General features: G+C 35.5%; 1 protein-coding gene across 1 annotated transcript in view; it reads left to right on the top strand.

Annotated features, from left to right (window-relative positions):
• The first annotated feature begins 1,715 nt into the window (after positions 1–1,715).
• The window catches only part of RB1CC1 (RB1 inducible coiled-coil 1), a 55,748-nt gene continuing 35,542 nt past the window's right edge, over positions 1,716–21,921 (top strand). The window contains exons 1-6 of the mRNA XM_017727451.1: positions 1,716–1,834; positions 3,677–3,804; positions 6,208–6,334; positions 6,598–6,768; positions 17,256–17,458; positions 18,618–19,053. Of these exons, the coding sequence (XP_017582940.1) occupies positions 3,734–3,804; positions 6,208–6,334; positions 6,598–6,768; positions 17,256–17,458; positions 18,618–19,053 (1,008 nt within the window). The 5' untranslated portion in view covers positions 1,716–1,834; positions 3,677–3,733. The remainder of the gene's footprint in view (positions 1,835–3,676; positions 3,805–6,207; positions 6,335–6,597; positions 6,769–17,255; positions 17,459–18,617; positions 19,054–21,921) is intronic.

The following is a 21,921-nucleotide window of genomic DNA, read 5'->3' as shown; positions in this document are numbered from 1 at the left end:
GAGGGAGGGCTGCAGTATGTCTTTGTTGGGTATCAGTGAATCTTGCAGGGGCGGCTGTTGTTCAAGGCATGTATTCTATGGAACCTTGCTTTACATGATTCCTCTCTTCCTGAAAGTGTTCACTGAAATTTGTAACAATCTTGAGAGTGGGTGAATTTTGTGGAATTCTGTGAATTCTACATTCTTTTTTTTTTTTTTCCTTTCCCAAAGAGTAATCTAATACAAATTTGTCCTGCCTGTGTCATTGTAGTTCTTTTCCCCCAGCATTGTTTGATGAAATGTTGAGAAACAACACTTGCTTTTTGTCTTCTTAATGGTTGCAAAGGAGTTACAAGACAGAGATTGTGTTGTGTTCCTAGTTTGTGGCAGAAGTGTTTCAGTAGTTTCATGTTAATGTGCATTACTTTGATCTAAAGGAAGTATTCATAAATTCATTTTGCTCAAGTACAACTGTTGACTGCTGATAGCTAAACTGGAGGAGGACACTTTAATTACAATTTTTCTTGTGGTAGCACTTAAACACATTGGTTATTTCCCTTTTATTGTACCTTTGCTTCTGATAAAATGTTATGTGTGCATTTTGCATAGGAGTGAAGAGGGAGGGGACAAAAGGGAGGAAAAGAATTCTTCTGTTCCATGACCATAAAATGATTATTTCCTTTATTACAAGGTTTTCAAATATGGAATGGAGTGTTTTTGATTGTCTGTAGTAGCATAGGTTGTATAAAATGGTTTACATGTTCTAATGGTTTTCAGGCTTCAGCAAGCCTATTTTTAGTAATGGATTATCACCCTTTATAGTGCCCGATCATCTTCTCAGAAGCTTGCTAGGGCATTAACATGATAGAAATAATGTTTGTTTGCAGTTTGGAGTTTGTGCACTGGCTTCACTGCCCTGAGCCCAATAGCTCATCAACATGTTCTTTGCCAAGGCTCCTTCTCCTTTGGCACTGCTACTTAACTGAAGACAGTTAAAATGAACTAGGGTAGCCTAAAAAGGTCGCCTTTGCTGATCTGACTCATTTTGGTTGTTGTAGTTTCCATTGTAGTTTAAAAAGCAGTTCTGGGAGAGAAGCCCCTGGCAAAGATGCAGTGACAAGCAGCTGGGAATCTTCAGGTTATTTAAAAAAAAAAAAAAAATAGAATAAATAAATCTAACACATGTTTTGAAAGTAGGTGAATGGCTTAGCAAAATAGGTTACCTTGTTTCAGGTAAGGAAGGTGATACTGATTCCTGAAGGAATCTGTGGGAGACAGCTGCAGGATAGGACTCTTCATTCAACAGCAGTAGCGTGTATGTCTTTTAATGCTGGAGTTTCATAGATAAATTGCCTTGTTAAGACTTTCTCTATTGCTCTCAGCATCACCACGTCAACATTCTGCATCAGTTCTGAAAAATAATTTCGGTTAATGGAAAAGCAAACATTTCTTTATAGCGAACTAAATTTCTCTCCTTGTAAACACTCAAAAGTATGATTAGTAGTTATTTTAAACAAAATTGATGAGCGAAAGTATTCAGATGTATAGCAGTTCTGGGCAGACTTGTGACTGGATAGCATTATTAATTAACAAAACCGCAAACAATTACCACATAATTATTCTTCTGGCATTAACATACACTGATTTCTGTATTAGATGCAATTATGGCCATAAACCCCTGACATTTTAATAATAATTTTTTACTAATAATTGCATTCTGTATCCTTTCTTTGCAGATTTTCTCTGGCTTTGAACAGCCATGCTACTCTGTTGCCAAAAATCAAGTAAAGCGAATGTGCGCAGTTACTCTCCTCTTGAATTTGAAGAAGGCGGTAGCTCTGTATAGTGCCTGAAGGTAATTCTTTCTTTGCCTGAAGTTAAAAAGTTAGAGACTCCTGATGTATGGCAGATGCTGTCATAAATATTGTTGATCTTAATAATGTTTCTTCTTTCTGTGTTTTTGTTAGGTTTAGTGTTATGGTTTGGATGGGTAAATGCTTAATTAAAATTTTACTTCATGTATGTGTTGGGCACATTCTCTCTCAAATACCACTTTAGCTTTGGTAGTAATGTTCATATGAAAACTAGGTATTATATAAGCCTTTTACTATGTTTAGATGTAAAAGAGAGAATTTATTAATAAAATAAGGAACTTTTAGCTTGTTCTTGGTGTTCAGCAGTTTTTATCTATCTAATAATTTAGTTTATAGAGTATATTCTCCTTTTTCTGATACAAAAGGAAGCTGGTGCCACTGAGTACAGTAGAGTTCAGGTGCAAGGACAACAAAACTCTTCAGATCAAATTATTTAACTGGTCCTTTTTTATTTGATGTAGTTCTGTTTCTGAAGCCTTGTTGTGAAAATGAATGATTTAACTAGGACTATAATGAATGCTTGAAAAGTGTGAGGGTAGCTGCTCTCTTGTAAGAAAACTCTTACGACTTTCTGGAATAAATATTCTGATAAAACCTCTCCCCCCTACTCATATTAATGGGGTGTTTGTTATTTTTCTCTGTGGTTTGTAAATTTTTCTATGTGTAGGCAAAGACATAAATGCAAATTCAGACTAATGTTCGAGTAATATGATTAGCTGTGTAGACCCTGTATGTGTGTCTTATTAATACTACAAAGAAAGACGGACAACTTATATTACCTGTGTAGTAATTTAATCCAAAAAAGTCATTTTTACAATGATATAAGAATATTGCTTAGTGGCTAAAACTTACAGCTTAACTTTTCATCATTCCTTCCACAAAAAATTCAGGTTATTAGTGACTGCAGTGCTAGTTGTATTTCTGCAGCAGCTTTGGTAGTGTGGTGGAAATTACTCATAAGCTTCCTAGCTCCTAAGGAGGAGAAGAGAAAAAGGCTCAGAATTATGGAGTACTTAAGTGATAAAATCTCAAATTAAGTCTCAGTGTTTCATGAGGCAGGTTAATATTTTTCATCTGTCACATACACTGGAAAAACACGTGCATAGAGTCACTCGTCCATGGTCTTGTAGGGCACAGGACTGAAAATGTGTGTTGACCTGCACGTTCTTGCTTGAATGCTTCATATTTGCTATCAGTAACAAAGAAAGGAGCTACTGATTTAGCTAATGCTGATAACAGGAAAAAAAAAATTTAAAGCTATTACTTACTGTAGAGAAATACAAAAAGGAATTTTGCCTTCTTTCTTTTCTTTGGTTTTTTTTTTTGGGTTGTTGCCAATGATTTAATTTCTGAGTGAAAAAGTATGGACAGGGATAGTAGTGAGCAGATAGACTTAGTGGCTGTAAGTTGAGGAATTAATAGATTGTGCTGCTGTTTGTAAAATCTAGAAAAGATGTCTGGAAATTACTATCTGGGGCTTTAAAAAGGTATTTCATAGTTGAGAAAAGCCAGGTAATGATCTGGGATGATGGCTTCTGCAATTGGAAGTCATATTTTCTTATTTTTTTCTAATTTAGTTTCTTTTATTCTTCTCAGTGTATATTCTCACATGTTCTCCTAACTGTCTGTACATGCAGAGACTTACCCTGCTCATGTTTCTGGCTAGAGGAACAACATCTCTGTCTTTGGTAGTGAATAAAGAACTGTGGAATGTGAGCACTGATGTATTCACCCACTATATATCTGAAAGTGTGTTTTCAAAAGCATGTGTCTTGTCTTTTTCATAATTCCTGTGAAACTAACGCTTGAAATTTTTGTTTCAGTTTCTAAATGATTTTAGCAGTGGAAGTTACAAACTTCAGAGATCTAAAGAAATCATCATGAAGCTATATGTATTTTTGGTCAACACTGGAACTACCCTTACGTTTGATACTGAACTTGCTGTACAAAAGTAAGAGAGTCAATTAATTGTATATTGTTTAAATTTAAAAAGTATGTATATTTGTTATATATTAAATATTTGACAGATATTAGGTTGGTTTTTTTAGTATGTCAGTGCAGTTTTCTTCTAGGTTATCCTGTATTTGAGTGAATTTTGGTGGTTGTTTTCTTCATTTTTTTTGTGATTAGCATTTTCAATGCCTTGCCAGGTGATTGTGTGTGCAATTCCATGAAAGAGTAGAGAAGTTATTTACTTTCTGGGTCAGTGGCAGAGGCTGACCTGCTCCTGTTGAATCTGGTGTTGTGTTTGGTGCTTTTTGAAAGAACTGTCAGAATGACTTCAGATCTTTTGTGCCCTTTTATTGAATAGTGTTTTTATTTGGGATTTCTCTATAAATGGTTTATTTTTTACTGTCTGGCATCATAGAGGAAGTTCTGCAGGTTGTTCTTTCTCTTGTCAGTACACTCATCCTGAGGAAAATGTGTGCTCTGGAATGTTTTTAGATTGGATCCTAAAGAATTGGCATGAAGGTTTTTGTCGCATGTTTTAGATGGGTAGAAGTGGATTCTGTCCTATGTTGTAAGGCTCCAAACTGTTTTAGATGATTTTATTTGTAAAATATGAACTCCTGAGTGCCCAACTACCTGAAGCGTGATCAGTGTTAGAGGATCATGCTGAAGTCCCAACAAGTTTACTGTTTGTATTTTTTTTTCACTGCATACTAAAAGCGTATCTTGCAAATGTACAGATGCTTTTAGAGAGGTTTGTATTGTATTCTTTTTCATTATTCTCATGTGCAAGACACCTTGGGGGTAGCAAGAGCCAAGCTCACCTGCTGTTTTCATATTCTATCAGTGATGAATATGTTGCAAGCAATTGGGCATAAAAGATTTCTACCATGGATTTTGTTCTCAAATCCATTGTTTCCTTTCTCCTGAACTCCTGTTTGTAATTTTCATGAGTGAAAAAGACTAGAGTGTTTTAGTGTGCTCTTCTCTAAAGCTAGATGAAAGTCAGGGTATTACTGAGCATGAAATAGTATTTCAGCCATTCTGTTTCTACTGCGTCCTTTATATATGTGCCCACACCCCTATAAGCTGTCTGATACATTTAGACATTACATTTCTAAATCATGGTGAGTGAGGTGCAGCATCAAAGCTGCCATGCCAGGCTCCTAATAATCTGTTATGGGCCCACTTTTTGCTCAGTTGGGTTCTTTTTTGGAAGCTGTCCAACAACTGAACCACACAAAATCAAAGACTCTTCAGTCGAACAGTTTAACTGCTTATTCTGTATATCTGTACATACAGACTTGCTCTTTCTAGTTCTAACTTTCTTGGGTTCTTCGCCTGTCTCTTTGTACATGGACAGGCCAAGCTACCTTCCTAAAGACTGTGGAGGTGATAGGTGAATGGTTACTGTAACACAGCTAGCAAGTACAAGCTTGTGCTTGTGAGAGGTTTGTAATGAATCACAGAATTTATGATGTCATGCTGAATCATGGTTGCTTTAAATAACAGATCTTTATGATCTTTTTCAAGTAACAGTAACACTGTTAAATTTCCTGCTAGTTACATCAAAACTATTGATGCTTATATTACTCAATTCATACTCAGAAGCTTTTTTTCTGCCTTTGCACAGGTGCTACCACAGTGTGTTATGTTAGCTGGTGTCAGTAACTGGATCAGATTAGTAAATTCTCATTTACTTTGCTGTTTACGTGTGTTAATGACACAGTCTAGAACTGCCTAAAATAGGCAGTAAAGTGAAGATGTCAGCTAGAATTGAATGTTTAAGGCTGTTGAATTAAAACCAGGGATGGTCTATTGATATACTGTTTCTATGTTAAAGTCTGTGATGTTTATATTAATTTGTTGCAGGTATATCGATTGTTAAGTTTCCTGTTATTGTAAGTCCTTTACTGCATTTCATGTACAGTAAATCAGCCAGAGTTTATTAGGTGAAATTGTGCTTATGCATAACGAAGTGTTAATAGTCTTGTCTTCTAGGGCTTTAGCAAGTCAGCTGTTTGGTCATAAAGTATAAATTCAACAAACACAATATGACTTCTACAGCTGTTACCCTAAATGCTTGGTGTGACTTAATCCAGAATTTCAGCATGGTAACAGATCTTGGAAGAAATGTTGCTGGTGACTTATCAGCAATGCAGAGGCTGTTTTCTTTTAGCTGATAGCTTATTAGCTGCATATCCAGAATGCAACACATTACAGCACTTTAGAAATATGTCATTGTGCAGAATGAAAATGTTTCTTTTAAAAATGTTCTACTCTGACACAGACAGGTCACCTGTGTCTCTTACAGAAATACCTAAAATGAGAGAGAAAAGTAATCTGATAGCATCATCTTCTCTTCCCTTTTTTTTTTTTTTTTTTTTTTTTTTTTTTTTTTTAGTGTGGCTGATCTGAAACATGCAATTCAAACAAAGTACAAGATTGCCATTCAGCACCAAGTACTGGTTGTCAATGGAGGAGAGTGTATGGCACCAGACAGAAGAGTGTGTAGTTACAGTGCTGGAACAGTAAGTGCATGCTGCATTCTTAGCCTAAACTGTCATTTATAGGGGAAGAAAAAGATTTATTACTAAGGGATTTTTAAGTATTTTTCTGTAGTGTGTTGCTTGCTGGATTTCTTTGATTTGAGAAACAATGTTTATATAGTCAGCTTATAAATGTAGATTTTAACTTGTTCTCAAGACATGTTACCCACATGAGGAAATCATTGATGGTTCAACAGTGAGTTGCCTTTACTCAGTGTTTGGTTTCCTTTCCTTTTTGAGTGTAGGACACCAACCCAATTTTTTTATTCAACAAAGAAATGATCTTGTGTGAACGTCCACCAGCTATCCCCAAAACCACATTTTCAGCAGAGAATGAGATGGAATTGAAAGTAGAAGAATCTCTTATGATGCCTGCAGTGTTTCATACAGTAGCATCACGAACACAGCTTGCTGTGGTAAGTAGATTGTTACTGTATTTGCACACCAAAGGAAAATATGTCAGAGGGACAGCTTGATGTAAAATACGAAATAGTTTCTTCAAAAGGCAGTAAGAATGGTGTATTAGTGGTGATGTATTCTTCAGAGGCTTTGTCTCAGAGTTTCAAGGTAAATTTTGAAATGTGCTTGCTTCTTCAGCATGTTCAGAGCTTCTTTCAAAACTGTAGTGTGAGACATCTTTTGGATGTATATGTTTGCAGCATTTGCAAAACAAAAGCAATCGGGTTGCTTTGGACCATGCTTCAGTGCACTGCCTTATTTTCAGTGTCCTCAGTCTACCTCAACTGGAAGTGAGAAAAGTAACTTTGGAAATGTTGTTAACTCAAGTAGAAAATTTAACGGTATAATTCTTAAAAGCACCGTGCCAAGCTTCTGTTTCATGATATATGTCTAAACAACTGGTGAGGAATTAATAAAACGAAACTTCTTCCTAAAATTCAGGTTGCCTATTATTGAATACTGCCTTTTCCTTGCATATTGCATATATTTACTTGCAAAGTGATCAGAATTCCAATTTGGTTATTTCTGTGTTGTTTTGATAGGGAAAACTCGCTCCCTGCAAGATGGCCAGTAAGATACCAAGTATGCATGCAGTAAAAACCAGATGCATGTTCAAGACACTGACAATGCCTTCAGTAGCTGGACTGATTGTGTTTCTTTGTTAAAAACTCTCCTAATAGTCTTTTCAAATTTTACATTTAAATGGATTAAATATTTTTCATATCTCTAAAGATTTTTTAAGCTTCTGTTGGCTGGCAGCAGAATACTTATGTGGAGCACTTCACACAAAATGAATAGTGATACATTTTTTGTCTGGTAATAAAATTTCTTCATTTCAGTGACAACTTTAATGCAGTCCAGAAGAACATGTAGCACTTGAAGTGGCTGGGGTTTAATACTGTACAGTAGAATTCAGAGAAAGATGTTAAGTGTTGGATGTAGAACAGGGATTTTGGTTTCTTTCTTGGCGTTCTGGCCTGTCAGAAGGGAGGAAGTTCTCCAGAATACTATGACCTTGATGTACTGTCTGATTTAAGGCAAGAATTGAGTCCAGTAGACTTTTTCTCTCTCCCCCACCTGTTGACAGTTACAGCTGACTTTGTAAATAGGACCCTGAGTTATTAGGTGTCTGTGAATCATATGACTGTCATATAGAGAAGAGTGGATATCAATGTGAATTCAGCTAAGGAGTAGGAGGTTTTCAGTTGTGCTCTGTGAAGAGTGTGAGGGTTCTGATTTTACCAGCTGAAACTGAAAGTACTTTAAAGCCATTTTTTGTGAAGTATTAAGAGGAGGTTATAAAAGTAAGCAAGACTGATTGCTTCTAAATACTTAACATTGATTTGATATGAAGGGAGACTGTAGTAATTGCTATAGTCTTTGTGTTTTGTTGAGGGTTATGGAAGGGAAAGGTGATGGTAGTCTCGTTTCTCACCGTTATTTTATCTGGTTTCTCTATTCCATGCCCTGTTTTCTGGTCTTAGATTCTTAATTTGGCTTTCAGTTTGGTAAAATTACTATACAATGATGGAACTTATTTAATCCCTCTGGAGTAAGCTTTTTTTATTCCAGGGGTTTTATAAAAAATACTCCTATTTAGACTTGAAAAGAATTGTTGGTACTGGCTAATCTTCCCCCTTTGATTCTGATGATTGTATTAATATGCAGAGCATGCAAGTTTATTGTAGTGTTTATGCTTTTAAATATGTTATTTAGATCTTTACTGGCTCATTCTGGTGGCAGGTCTGTAATACTATTAATATTACACTACAGACTGGAAAGTTTATATAGAGAGAGTGATCTTGAGTTTGATTTGCAAGAAGAAAATAAATCTTTCCATACTTAATGTCACCTATTAGTATTAGTGCAGGACTGGGGGAAGCAGGGGGAGGAATTCTCTTTAAACATGGATCCAAGTAAAATGGAGGTTTTATTATAGCCTGCAGATTATTTTCAGGAAGATTATTATTTGTTCCCCACTTTTGACAGTTCTTCCCTGCTTGTAAAATGGCTATAGTGATGGTATTTGTTTTCTCATGAAAAACTTGGAAATTTATTTAAAGATTAAATAGGTAGTAATATTCGTAAATCTGATTCACCTTTGCATGCACAGTTAATTTTATCCAAGATTTTAAATGTTCTAAAGCCATAGGCTCTGTGTTAGGCTGTGAAAATGAACTGAGTACTTCTCTGGGATGTCAGGGGACTGACAAATCTGTCATATGTGATGAAAGACTAGTAAATATTCTGTTGTGATTTTTAGATGTACCAAGGTGTGAAAACTGGATAAAGAAGTAGTGCAGTATTGTACTGAGATAGTTTTTTTTGATGCCTGCTTGAAGCATATTGAGGGAGGACTGGGAACGTGGTTAAAGCATTAATCGTCTCCAAGGTACACCATAAGCCTCTTGCCTGGGAGGAGGAAAGAACATGGGATATTAATCCTTTTCAGAATCAGTTAAGATCTGGAGAGAGCTAGAAAGGCTCTGAACCTCTGTAGTTGTGTGATTGATGCATCCAAAGCCACACTGACAGTACTGTATGGGAGAGTTTCTGCAAAATAGACCTTAAAAATCCAAGCTTTGTCTTTTTATTAATTCTAGAGAAATGGTAACCTGCTTCACCAGAAAAGCAGAATGGCAGTACTTGATAATGGAGAGGTTTTTGCCTGTGGTAATTATTTAGAGCATTTTAATTAATTAAATTTGATTACTTAATATTTACTACTATTACAGGTGCTACTACACGATGATAATGTTGAGTAGTAGGAAAATAAAGGTTTCATTCTAAATTATTGCTCATGAACAACAAGAAGTAGTGATGTGTAACTTTGTAAAAATAGGGGAGAATATTTGGTAGCTATTGCTTTTTATTTAAGCTGGTATCTGCTCTGTCCAGAGGCTATAGGATATGATCTGTAAAATCAGACTTGATAAGAAATTGTAAACATACAGTGATATATGGGTTCTAATTTTTTTCTTCACAATGAAAGTAGTTCTAGAGCTTCCTTTAGCAAGTATTTTTATGAATCTGTGCCATTGTGGCCTCTCCATCATTTTTTCTCTGTCTAAACTTGATCATTATTGACTTAAACTATGCTTTTGCTTTCTGCATTTTTTTTCCCCCCATAATCTGCTGTTACTACTCAGGTATAACTAGAAGTCGTGTTTTAGTTCTTAGTGGAGGTCCTGGCATTCTTATGGCCTGTTGCATATATATTTGTAGGGTATAAGTATATGTAAAAGCAGCCATTTTTCCCCCGGTAAAACTAATTTCTTTGACTTACAGGTAGCCTTTTTTTAGATTTCATAACTCCCAACCAAAAATCATTCCTGTGGGGAACTTACCTTGTGTTTGGTTTTCCATGGTACTGTGTTTGTCATATCAAGATACATCCATTTTCTATTTCTTTTTATTTTCGTGATTTTAACATCTATTACAGATTTTCTTGTTCCTGTTCACTACCCGTGATCTCATTATGTTGAATTCACAGTATAAAGATTAGGTAGCTTTAAAGAAGCTACATCTGTTCCTTAACTCGTTCCTTTACCATCTAAACTGAAATTCTTGCCACAGGCTTTGTCATTTGCAGTATGATGTCTGTGTTTATATGTTTTTTAAAAAGCTCAGTTAAATCAACTTTCTAAGCCTGTTTTAATTTTATGGCTTGGTATTCTGGTTTTCCTTGGGCTAAAAACTTACCTTTGAGATCTCTGCCTGAAGGGTTCCAGGTTGCCTTTTTACAGCTAGCCTGGTCTCCCATCTTTCTTGCAGTTTAGCAGTTCTGGCCTTGAGCTGCAGTATGTAGACAGTGAGGTGCACACAATGTGTGCAAAAAGTTTCATGCACACCAGCTGAGAAGACAAGCTGTTCTCTACACAGTATGTTGTGCAATAAGCGGTGTCATGTCAGTCTTGTCTAATCTTGTGGTCTTGTAACGCCACTGCTTAAAATGATTCCTGGTAGTTTAGCCTTTAGGAAAGGCTTATTTATTATTCTTTTTTTAGTGATATAACTGAAGTTCCCACGTCATTTGTCCCAGAGGGATATTGAAAACTTGGACTTTTGTTAGTGGGTATGTTTCACATCTCATGGGATGCTGCTGCTGTCATGATCAAACTGTCAGTTCCTGTCAGTTCTTCTTTGAGAAGTGGAAATGAGGATGAGAAACTGTGTGGTCATTTCATTTGGTTGTGTAAAACCACAGTTGTAGTCATAGTACATAGTCATAGATTCTTGGTTTAGTTTCAAACACTTCAGATATTTAAGCCAAGAAGTACAGTCATGCTTCCTGAAAGCTGTGGATCTACTATTTAGAGAAATGCTCTTTTCTACTAGAAAATTGCTTTGAGACTCTCTGGAAAGAGTTACTTTAAAATACGAATATTCTTCAAGGTGTGTAGTGTTTGAAACAATTGTGTGGCCAAATTAATTTTGGCTAAATTATTTGTCTGTTACGGTATGCCTCAGTGGCAGGGAGGAGAAGAGAGATCCAACAGGCAGGAATTGTGCAGCAAGATTGATTTATTTAATTATTTTACAAACTCTTTTATAGACATTTTTCTTCATAGTCTAATTGGTCAAAGGATCAGCCACCCCTTGGGGTGATTGGCTAAAATCCTAAAACATCCGTTGTCAAAATATTTTTCTACTGTAGCATAAACAAAGCTTTGCAAGGTCGCAGGTGTTCATAGTTTATAGAACACTGCTAATATCTTCTGTGAGAGAGAAAAGTAGCTCACGGGACTGGAAAGAAACAAGAAAAATTCCTGCTAGCAGCAATATTGTATCCACAATTTGTCTAATAGTCAGACACACTTGTGGCTCCTCCAAAGAAGTCCAAATTTCTCTGTAACTCAGGTTAGTGATCAGTCTCAATCTTTTAAAGTAATTGAGCTGGGTAGTATGGAGTAGGTTTTAGTTTATCGGTATAATGAAAGATCTACTCTAAGGCAGATCTTTCTAAATGCTACTCTAGCATTTTGTTTGCCCTTTGTAACTGAACTTTAGATCAAGCTTTTAAAAAATTGATCTGACAGAAAAGAGTTGGGTGATTTGGAATCAAGCTAGTGGAAGTTAACACTTATACCATGGTTTGACTCCCTGACTGTGGTGGTTTATGTCACTTCTCAGTACGTTTTGTGATGGTAAATTCTGTCACTTGACTTCTCCAAACCTACTTGTAATATCAGAGAGAAATGGTGAAAGTAATACTGAAGAAAGTCATTAAGCTGTGACTAACAAAATAACTTTTTCTGTATTATGCTGGTGAAATAAGTATGTTTAAGTAGGAAATAAGTCGTGAACTGTGTGGACAAATATCCAAAGGATGCAGTCACCAAAAATGACTGATATTAAAGAATTATGGAATAATTGGCTGTCTACTGACAGGAGACAAATTGAAATATCAGTCTCCTTTACAGTGAAGTTAACTGCTCCAATTATAAGTTTTAAAACTGAAATCTTGAAGTGTGTCTTAATCTAATAGCTTCACTGATGTTTTAGCTGTGTATGCATTAAGATAATGGTCTTGGTTACTAGTTTTGGTAAATAAGGTAACAGTTCCTTGTTGTGAAAGTGTTTATCTGCGGTTACAGTGTATGAGTTTGTGGAATTTTACTTTTAAGGATCATTTTTATTGGTCTGAGGTTGATTTTTATGGTGATTGAAACCTGTAAGGGAGTCCCTTTTACAGAGTTTCAGACACATGGCAGTAGAGGACTTTGATGACTTATTTCCTTCTACCACAGGGTTTTAGAGAATGGAAAGAACCCTGCATTTCCTGAGAACTTTTGTTCTTTAGAGGTAAGTCCAAAGACCACTTAAGACAACAGACCCTTGTCAAATTTTGCTCATTCAGATGAGCAGAATTACGACAGTAGGATGCAAAGTCTTGAAATTGATCCTAAACACTTCACCAGTTAATTTCTGCATTAGATAAAACATACTTTGTTGCTTCTACTGATTTTTGGTTGAAACCTAGAAAACAGAATTAATTATAATCAGAAGAATTGCCTGAATTTAAGTTGTGGTTCTCAAACGAAATAATTCAACTAAACACTCTGTTACAATACTCAACCAAAGATTAAAGCATTCTGGTGGCCCTGTGGATTTCTTGAAAAATTGGGTAGGGAAGATGTTGCCTTTATTTACTCTTCAGCATAACAGCAAGTGGGGATTAGTCTGGGTCTCGGTACTCTTATCCTGGTAGTGGTGCTCTTTTAGGTACTTATTCCAGCAGTGCAGTGAAGTGGTTGGTGTTCTAGATATGCTGCTGTAGGCCACTAGGATGAATGTAGCCCTACAAGGCAACTGAAGTTAACTTTTGTGCTCTGTGAACCATTGGGTGTCTGCCAGTAAGACTTGAGTGCGTCTGTGAACAGTCAATGACAAAAGCAAGCCTGTTGTTAGGCAGGCTTCATTTTCTGCGCTGGAGCTGGCAACCTTACTGAGAAGCGTTAAAACATATGTTGGATTGCAGGCCTTTACTTCTGTGCCTGACATAATTCGGTTTTTAGAATTTATTCGTTTAGCAGAGAGCTGCTTAATTCTTTCCTGCATAGAGCCATACAGTTATATAAAATTTATAGGTCTAGGTCCTTCTAAAGTGGCTGGAGATCTCTCACAAAAATGTTGTCTATGGATTTAGACAGCAGGTAGAAGGAAAAAACAACATCACCTGAAGCTTTATTTCGGAAGTGATGGAAAGATAAGAAAGGTGTGCATTTGTGTAGCTTTTAATTTCATAACTTTAAAGAAAAAAGTTAAAGTTAAGTTACACAGGTATTCCAAAGGAAACAAAACAACTTTTCTGCTTTGTTTTCTTGCTGCATGCTTTCACATTTTGAAAGCAGGGTTGACTAAAACAAAACAAATAAAATACAGGTTTAACATAGTGTTCTTGTTGTATGCACTGGTATCTGCTTAGTATAGTCTAAGACTGAAACAGTTCTGGCATGTGGACAAATAGTTACTCCGTGTGGTTTGACCTTCATTAGAACCATCTGTGTGGAACCTCCTGAATTCAGAGTAATATTCTTTACTATTTGAATGTAATGAGCTTATTTCATGATATGGCTTAAGAAAGCAACATCAAAAGCAGTATTTGGTGTCTGTGGACTAATTGCATTCAGGTTCATCCATGCAGACGGAATTCTCTAGTTTTACTCCCACCAACTAGAGAGAATTTCCTTGGCACGTGTAAAAATAACTTTGAGAGGATGATAATATGGGATGCTGTTGTAGTACCTTGCATATGTGCCCTGAAATGTGTCTGTTCATTTGTACAATCTGATTTGCAGTCTATTAGCATATGGGTAACTTTGAAAACATGTTACCTGAAAAAAACTACGCTATTGAATTTTGATCTCAGAGTTAGCTCAGAAAAAAATATTTTTTCTCTGAGAGACAAAGTATGTTTCAATGCTTATGATTGAGATGATTTATGAGCAATATTTATGATGGCTTTCATAAGGGGATTTTTATTTTAATGTCCACATCTGCTGTGTATACCTTAAGAAGCTGCAGCTCATCTGACAGAGAATACCTGGTGGAATACTTAGATGGCATTGGGGTATTTTTATATAATAGTTCCTTTGGGCATGTATCTGTTTATATGAGAGATTCTGACACTTATTAGAATGTCCTTCTGTTACAAGGTTTCAAAAAAATTAACAAATATTAATTTGCTGCTCTGGGAAGTACTGTTGTTTGCTCTTGCTTTTCTAGGAGTCAGACTGCTGGGACAGGAGCTCCTGGTTTGGTTAAATATGAGTAAATTGCCACAGGTTAGACTCTCAGATACAGAGTGTCAGTGCTGGTTATCGGTTGTGTAACAAGTGATGTCAATTATGAGGATTTTTTTTTTTTTATTCTACTTGCGACTTCTGTTTTGTGTTTGAAAGTTTTTATCTGGGGAAACAAGCTTGTTAAAACTAAAATGTTAAATTGGCAACACTTAGGTTCTGAAAGGAGTATCAAACATGATACATAATAAGGCTTCATAGGGCAGCTCTAACTTCTAACTTTTGACTTCTACTGTGAGCACAATAAATAGATCTAGCTGAAAAAGCAAACATTGCCCACTAGTTAAGAGTATGTCTCAGGATGGAAAGTTTGGTCATATGAAGCCTAGTGCATACTTCAACATGTTAAACATTTGATCTGTGCTGTGCTAAGTGAGGTTGTCCAAAGGAAAAATAGAACTGACAAAAACCTCTGCTCAGGGCTTTTAAAAAAACATCTGAGTCCAGTCTTTACTTTGCCTCGTTGATACTCATTTGGAGGAACTGCATAAAAGGATTTTGTGATTAGTTTTGATTTTGTAGGTGGCTCCTGCTGTTTTAAACTGTTTGAAACTAATGTGTGGTTTTGTATATGCTCTCACTTCTGGAACTGTGGCTGATAGTGGTTTGGAGTGGTATGGCTCCTCATTTGGAGGAAGGTTGACTTTGAGAAGATAGTAATTTTTATGAGTTGAAAGTCAAATGTTTGTGTATATTTCCAGGATGTGATTAGAATGCAACAGAGACATTCAGTTACCTTTTCAACTTCATTTTTTTGGTGTACTTTTTTGGTATATCCTAGGGTAAAACAGCCTGTCCTTTTGGTTCTTAGTATGATTACTGAGGAAGCAGTAATTCTGCTTTTTTTATATGCTGTGCAATTTGCCTTTGCATAACTTGTATATGAAGTGAATTTAAGAAAGTAAAAAATTGTTCAAGTTGTCAATATTGCATTGGTCAGCTTATGTACATTTAAATTTTATAGCCAAACTCCTCGGGATGGTCTGGAGAAACTGACTTGCAGATTTCAGCATTGTCTGGATACCATTCCAGTTGTGTTATTGGTTGATTTTTGACTTAGGAAGCGAGAGTTCCTGCAGCAATTAAAATAACCATTTTTTTCAAACTGGAAATCATCATTCTCGCATGCACACGAAGCTGCCAAAGTTCAGAAAACAAGACAAGTAACATCTTTACTACAAAGTGATAGGAGTTTGTAAGAGCAACTTCGGATTTCATTGGAGTTGCATATATAAGTATTTTGTATATTCACTGTTCATCTGCTTAGCTATCAGTAATTTGAAGGACAGTAGAATTTTGTCAAGCTGCTTGAAACAGGGCTTGGACTTCTGAAACAGGGAGGATGTTCATAACTTTCAGGTTTTATCAATATGAATTCTGAAATGTTTGTTTAAAATGTTTGTTTAAAATGCAGTTTAGTGGTTTATTTCAGAAGGTAAGTGTCGTTGGCCCCCAAATTTTTTTGAATGCGCATATATGCTGCTAACCATGTGTTCAGCAGCAAACGAATTCTGAAATACACAGGTGTGTTAGGTTTTTAACACTGCTCTCTCACTGTATTTTGTGTAACTTGTTTTTCCGTGCGTGGTTTTCTCACATGTATGATAGCACAGGAAAGTTGTGTTCAGTCCTGGTTTAAAAGTGTGCTCAACCTTCAAAAAGTGAAGACTTTTTTCTTGTAGGTTTGGTAGATACTAAAACCTAAAGTACAGGTATGCTCAGGAATATATTTTCCTTGGAGTGTGTTATTGGTAAAGTTTTGAGCTTGAAGGATTTATTGCATGACTTTTGTTGTTATTTTTTGGTGTTTTAGTAGGTCCTTTGAGGGGAACAGCCTTTTACTTAAATTGCTAAACTTAAAATAGTTGCTCTTCCTACTAACTACAACTTCGGAATTGATTATAATGGGCATTGCAATATACTTTTAGTAAGATCTGGTAATTACCATATGTAGGTCTCTATTTTAACTTTGCCTAGTGCAGTGGTAAATTCTCACCCTCATATGGCAGTAAAATGCCTCTGTGTCATCCAGTACTTTAACAGAAAAACTTCCACATTGGTTTGCAGATGCCAAGTTTCAGGGTGTTTTAGAGTTTTGTGGACACTGTACTGCTGCTCATCATGTTTCATCTGGTTTATTAATCAATAAAAGACTTAAATTATTTGCCCTGCTGTTTCCTCATGCATCTCTTCTTGCATCTGATCCACCTGCACTTTTGCTGACTGTGCAGTTCATTGTCTTGTTCTGAGCTTCTGCTTGGCTCATCAAAAAGGTTCTCCTTATTGGACCTTGATTGTCAGTTTTTTCTATCATATTATTAGTACGAGGGTTATTATTCTTGTGTGTGTGCCCTGAGTATTTTATGTTAGCAGCATTTAATTAATTTTACAAGGTGGTTTTGGAACTACAGTTTTCACCTCTCTGTTTTGAAGATATTTCTCAATAAATAGTACTTGATTTTTTGTCATCTCATTAACTTCCTTTATTCTTAAATTAAAAAAGTTTGGTTTTTTTTTTTTTTTTTGAAGTTTTAAGGTGTACAACTTTTGAGCTATCTAAATGTCATACTTTTTATGTTAAAATCTTCAATAAAGTTACAACAGTAGCTTGATTTGTATTTTGATGATTGTTTTTTCAGGAAATGTATGAGGTTGCCAAGAAGCTTTGCTCCTTTTGTGAAGGTCTTGTACATGATGAACATCTTCAGCATCAAGGCTGGGCTGCCATAATGGCCAACTTGGAAGACTGTACATACTCTTATCAAAAGCTGCTTTTCAAGTTTGAAAATGTGTATTCAAGCTATTTGCAGTCCATAGATGATATCAAATTGAAACTTACACAGTAGGTTGTTTATTAAATTCATTCTTAATCTCCAAATTTACTCTATTTTAAACTTAGTTTTTTAAGTGTTTTATATCTGGTGCTTATTCTGATTAAACAAGCATGTGTTTGTTTGATTGTGTGTCATGGAGAATGTTCTTCTTGTTCTGTGCTAGTTACTTTTTTTAACTGACATTTTTCCTTTCATTTATCAGCACAAAGAAACCTGTATTGAATTATGTGGGAGATAAACTCATTAATGAACAGCTGCTTAAGAGCTGGAGTCATTCCAAATGTGCACTACAAAAAATGAGATAATAAATTTAGACATTAGAATTTTTAAGTACCTATTTACACTTTTGAATTAATTGATTTTTAATAACTTGAACTGATATTAAGAAGTACAATCTGTGTTGAAAATATGAAGTCATAACACAAACTTTTGAGTGAATTTGTATTCCTTTGAATGGGATGGGGGGCATGTATCTAGATATATATACTGTGTGTGTGTGTCTGTACTTGTGTCCTGCAAAGGACTGGGTGTTACTTCAAAGAAAATCTTTCACATCTTTGCACTATAGTGTTGTGGTGTTTCTATGAGTGCTTTTCTTTGCAGAATATACATAGATACTGGACACTTAAAAAAATAAACCATAAATATATTTTATCTGTAAAAAAACACCTTGAGCTTCATAGCTTTTACCAAATAGAAACTATTCAAATTCTGCAAAAGTAGTCAGACAGAGAACACTCAAAGCTTTGATAATAAACATTGATATCCATGTGGATAGGAAACATAAGTCCCGGTTGTGTGTTTAAACAAAGAAGTAAGTGGGTGTGACTCAGTTTATCAAACTCTTTTTTTTATTGCAGTGTAACTTAAAACTTTTATTTCGAGTTATAAGTTACAACTTTTCGTTGCAATGTAGCCATAAGCTTGGAAGTTTAGAAGATGTCATACTCAGCAGTGGAAAAGAGCAAAAACTCTGATTTCTTTAGCTGTCTTTCCATGATGTTGGTACTCAGCGCAGTAGTTTCAAAGGGTAGTTGCAAAATAACTTTGAAATCTGCTTCAATTCTAAAATGAATAGCAGTTCATATTGTTATTTTTTAGCTAAGATTTTGTGTTATATTGGCCTCTAGATACTGATGTTTTTTTCTTTTCACTTCTTAAAAAAAGCTTGGGTTCTGCTGTTTCTATCATGGCCAAGATACCACTGCTGGAGTGCCTGACAAGACACAGTTACAGAGAGTGTTTAGGAAGACTGGATTCTTCACCTGAACACGGAGGAGCAGAAAGTGAAGAAACTGAGGATGGGAAATCTGCTGAATTGGTGCTTTATCCTGATATATCTAAAGTGAACAGTAAATCAATGTTAGCGTCATTTTGCAAGTCAGTTGAACATTCAGCTTTGGAAGGCACAGAGCCTGAAAATGTAAAAGATGATAAGGAATCTGGTCAAAGTGCTACTGTCCAGGACAATGAAATGTCAGTAGAATTGAAAGATGATGATCAGCCTTCCTTCAATGTGTCTTTGTTAGACTGGATAAATGTTCAAGATAGACCTAATGATGTTGAATCCCTGGTCAGAAAATGTTTTGATTCTATGAGCAGGGTAAGTTAATAATTTTTTAAAAATCAAATTACATTCCATTGAATGCTGCTGCTTTTTTCCAGATGGAGGTGCTTTTGAAGTGACTGAACTCAGCTCTTTTGTAACTTGTTTCTCAGATAACTTTCTTAATGAAGGCCAAAGCAGAGACCGGGGAGGGATAAGTGTGGGGAAAGTGTTTTATGAGTTTGAGTGTTAAGAATCCGATCTTTAGGAAGATACATCATTTTACAATGAATGCTTAAGAATCTGATCTTTAGGAAGATACATAATTTTACGATGAATGCTTGTTATCTTGCTTATTTCTCAGCTAGCCATTTATTTTGGAAAGCCAAAAACTTCTTGTAGTGTATAAGCGAAGTGGTACTACTGTTATTTCGTTGCCTTTTTCATAGAAACTACATTTATAATAAAAGTAAAGATTTTCTTGGACCAAAATTAATGTTGAGTTCAAAATAGTTAAGCCTTTATTAAAATATAGAACAAATTCATACGGTCAATTGGGATAAATTTATATTCTATATCTCTGCATTCTTTATTAGCTGATACAGATGTGCTCAGAAGGGCTCAGTCAGTCCGTATTTCTGCTGGAAGAATACAACAGTGCTCACTTTACTTTCAAAATTATTATTTTAATCAGTGAGCATTAAAACCTTTTAAAATTCTTTTGCCTATAGTTTTCCTTCTTTATTTGCTTTCACTGTAGCTGATACTTCTTGCATTGTCTAGCCTTGTTTTCGTATATATAATATACTATTGCAACACAACATAGGTTGAACAAAGGAAACAATTTATATTGTCTTTGACACTTTATTTCCTCTCTAAGGTAGGACTGGAAGACTGAATCAGTGATTTCTAAAACCCACCTGTTGTAGAGAACATCATGGTCTGGCTGGTTCTGTACATTGATATTTCAATTGTGTCTTAAAAGTAATTGGAGAATTTGGCTTAATATTAGGGGCTGTCTTAAGATTTTAGTAGTACAGAAAAGGCTAAGGAAAAGATTGGACATGACAAGTTTTTCTTTAGTGAAAACAGTAATTGATTTTGTAAAAGACTTCCTATTTTGCTGAAGTCTGAGACAGTCCTCTCTCCTGTTTGTTTAGTAATGCTGTAAGGTATTTTCTACTATTTTAAAACAGGAGCAACAGAGCGCACTAGGTGGGTTGTGAGACAATAAATTCAATTTCTATGTAATATTAACAGAACACAAATGTAGTATGTTTTAAAAATCAGTATTTGAAGAGATGAACATTAAACAATTGCTTCCAAATAAACTATAGTGATCCAAAAGACGCAAAAATGCAAAGAATACTTTGGTTAAGTACATACTCTACGTTTTTTGGTCAGCTTGTAGTCTTATCTGACACATATCACATGTTTTAGAGGTGCTGTCTTGTGTTTTGTCTTTTCTGTCCTTGTCTTATCTAAGATTAGGCAGAAAATTTTCGACTGTTGTAATTGTTTTGTTACTTTAGTCAATTTTTATGTTGAAAAATTGTGATTGAACCTGCAAAAAATGAAGCTTCTTTCTGTGTTCTTGGCATAAGCAGAATTGGCAGGTGGGGAAAGTGCTTCAGTCAGAGTATTCTGACTCACCAGAGCAGTTGTTATTGATCAATCCTGGTCCATTTTGGTTCACAAAAAAACCCCAAAGCTTTGAAGTAAAGCGTTCCTGATTCTCCTTAGGAAAACATTTATTTACTCTGTTTTGATAGCAGCACAGACAAAGGATTGCATCTTTACTTACCATTAGAATTAGTTGAAAACAGAAGTGGGCTGCAGCTGAAAAGGAAAAGAAAATCCTAAATAAATATCTTGCAGTTGAGGTGACACTCTAGTATAAAAAATGTTAGAATAATAGAATAAAATGGCACTAACTTTTAAAAATGGTTTTGACTGCGTTCTCCCCATGCCCTTTCCTTCTTGAAAATATGAACCATACAAATGGTTTGTGATTGCACTTCTTATTTGAAAAACTGAATTCAGGTAAGATTTTCCTGAAAGCTTAAAGCACCAGAGTAAGAGCTTTATACGTTTGTTACTGGTAGTCGTGACATAACTGGTGTGTTGCACGGAGTGCTGCTGAGTTTCTGATGGTTCTAGCCTCTAGATGTTTCTACAAAATGACACTTCTAATTGCAGAAACCTAGGCTGCAGTAAAAGCACTGGGTAAGTAGGTGCTAACCAGATGTTTTTAAGTGCTGTTGTTGCCACTTACGTAAGAGGCTAGAAAAGGAAGATACTTTGAAAAGATGAAGAGAGTAGTATTATCTACCAATGAAAGTAGAGCTGGATCCTACAGATGCAGTTAGGCTAAAGACGGGATGAAAAGAGTGGATGGAGGAAATAGGCTAGAAAAGAATGAGAGGAATAGGCATTCTTTGTAAAAAGAGATAAAACACCATTAGTTTAAGAAGGTAAAAAGAGAAAAAAACCACCATATTGTTCTTCAGTATTTTGTTTGTTAAGAAACTCTTCTGGATGCTGCAGTGGACTAATTCAGGATGTCACAGGGAGTACTCCTGAATAGGGTGGCAGTGAAGTGAATCCTGTAAAATCAATCTGGTTAAATACTTCTGTTACTGTTTCTTGAAGATGGACAAGAGACTTGAGAAAAGACCAAGATTCATAAGACATCAAATACTAAAAATTAACCTTTGTTTTCAGAGAATCTGGATGCATTTTGTCACATTAATAACAGCACTAGTTGTTTATTCTAAGAAGTTTTGGGCTAATTACTAGTTTTTGGTACTTTCCCATTAAGCTGTTGGTTGGTTGGTTTTTTTCCTTTTTTTTTGTTTGAAGTAACTGGAAGACCTATTCTTTATAGGTGCTCCTTAATTTGGAAATGTTTCTACTCCCCAGATT

The sequence above is a fragment of the Corvus brachyrhynchos genome, unplaced genomic scaffold (assembly GCF_000691975.1).
Source record: "Corvus brachyrhynchos isolate BGI_N302 unplaced genomic scaffold, ASM69197v1 scaffold60, whole genome shotgun sequence".
Taxonomy (NCBI): Eukaryota; Metazoa; Chordata; class Aves; order Passeriformes; family Corvidae; genus Corvus; species Corvus brachyrhynchos.
Note: the sequence above shows the minus strand (reverse complement) of the source record. Positions and strands in the feature narration are given on the sequence as shown.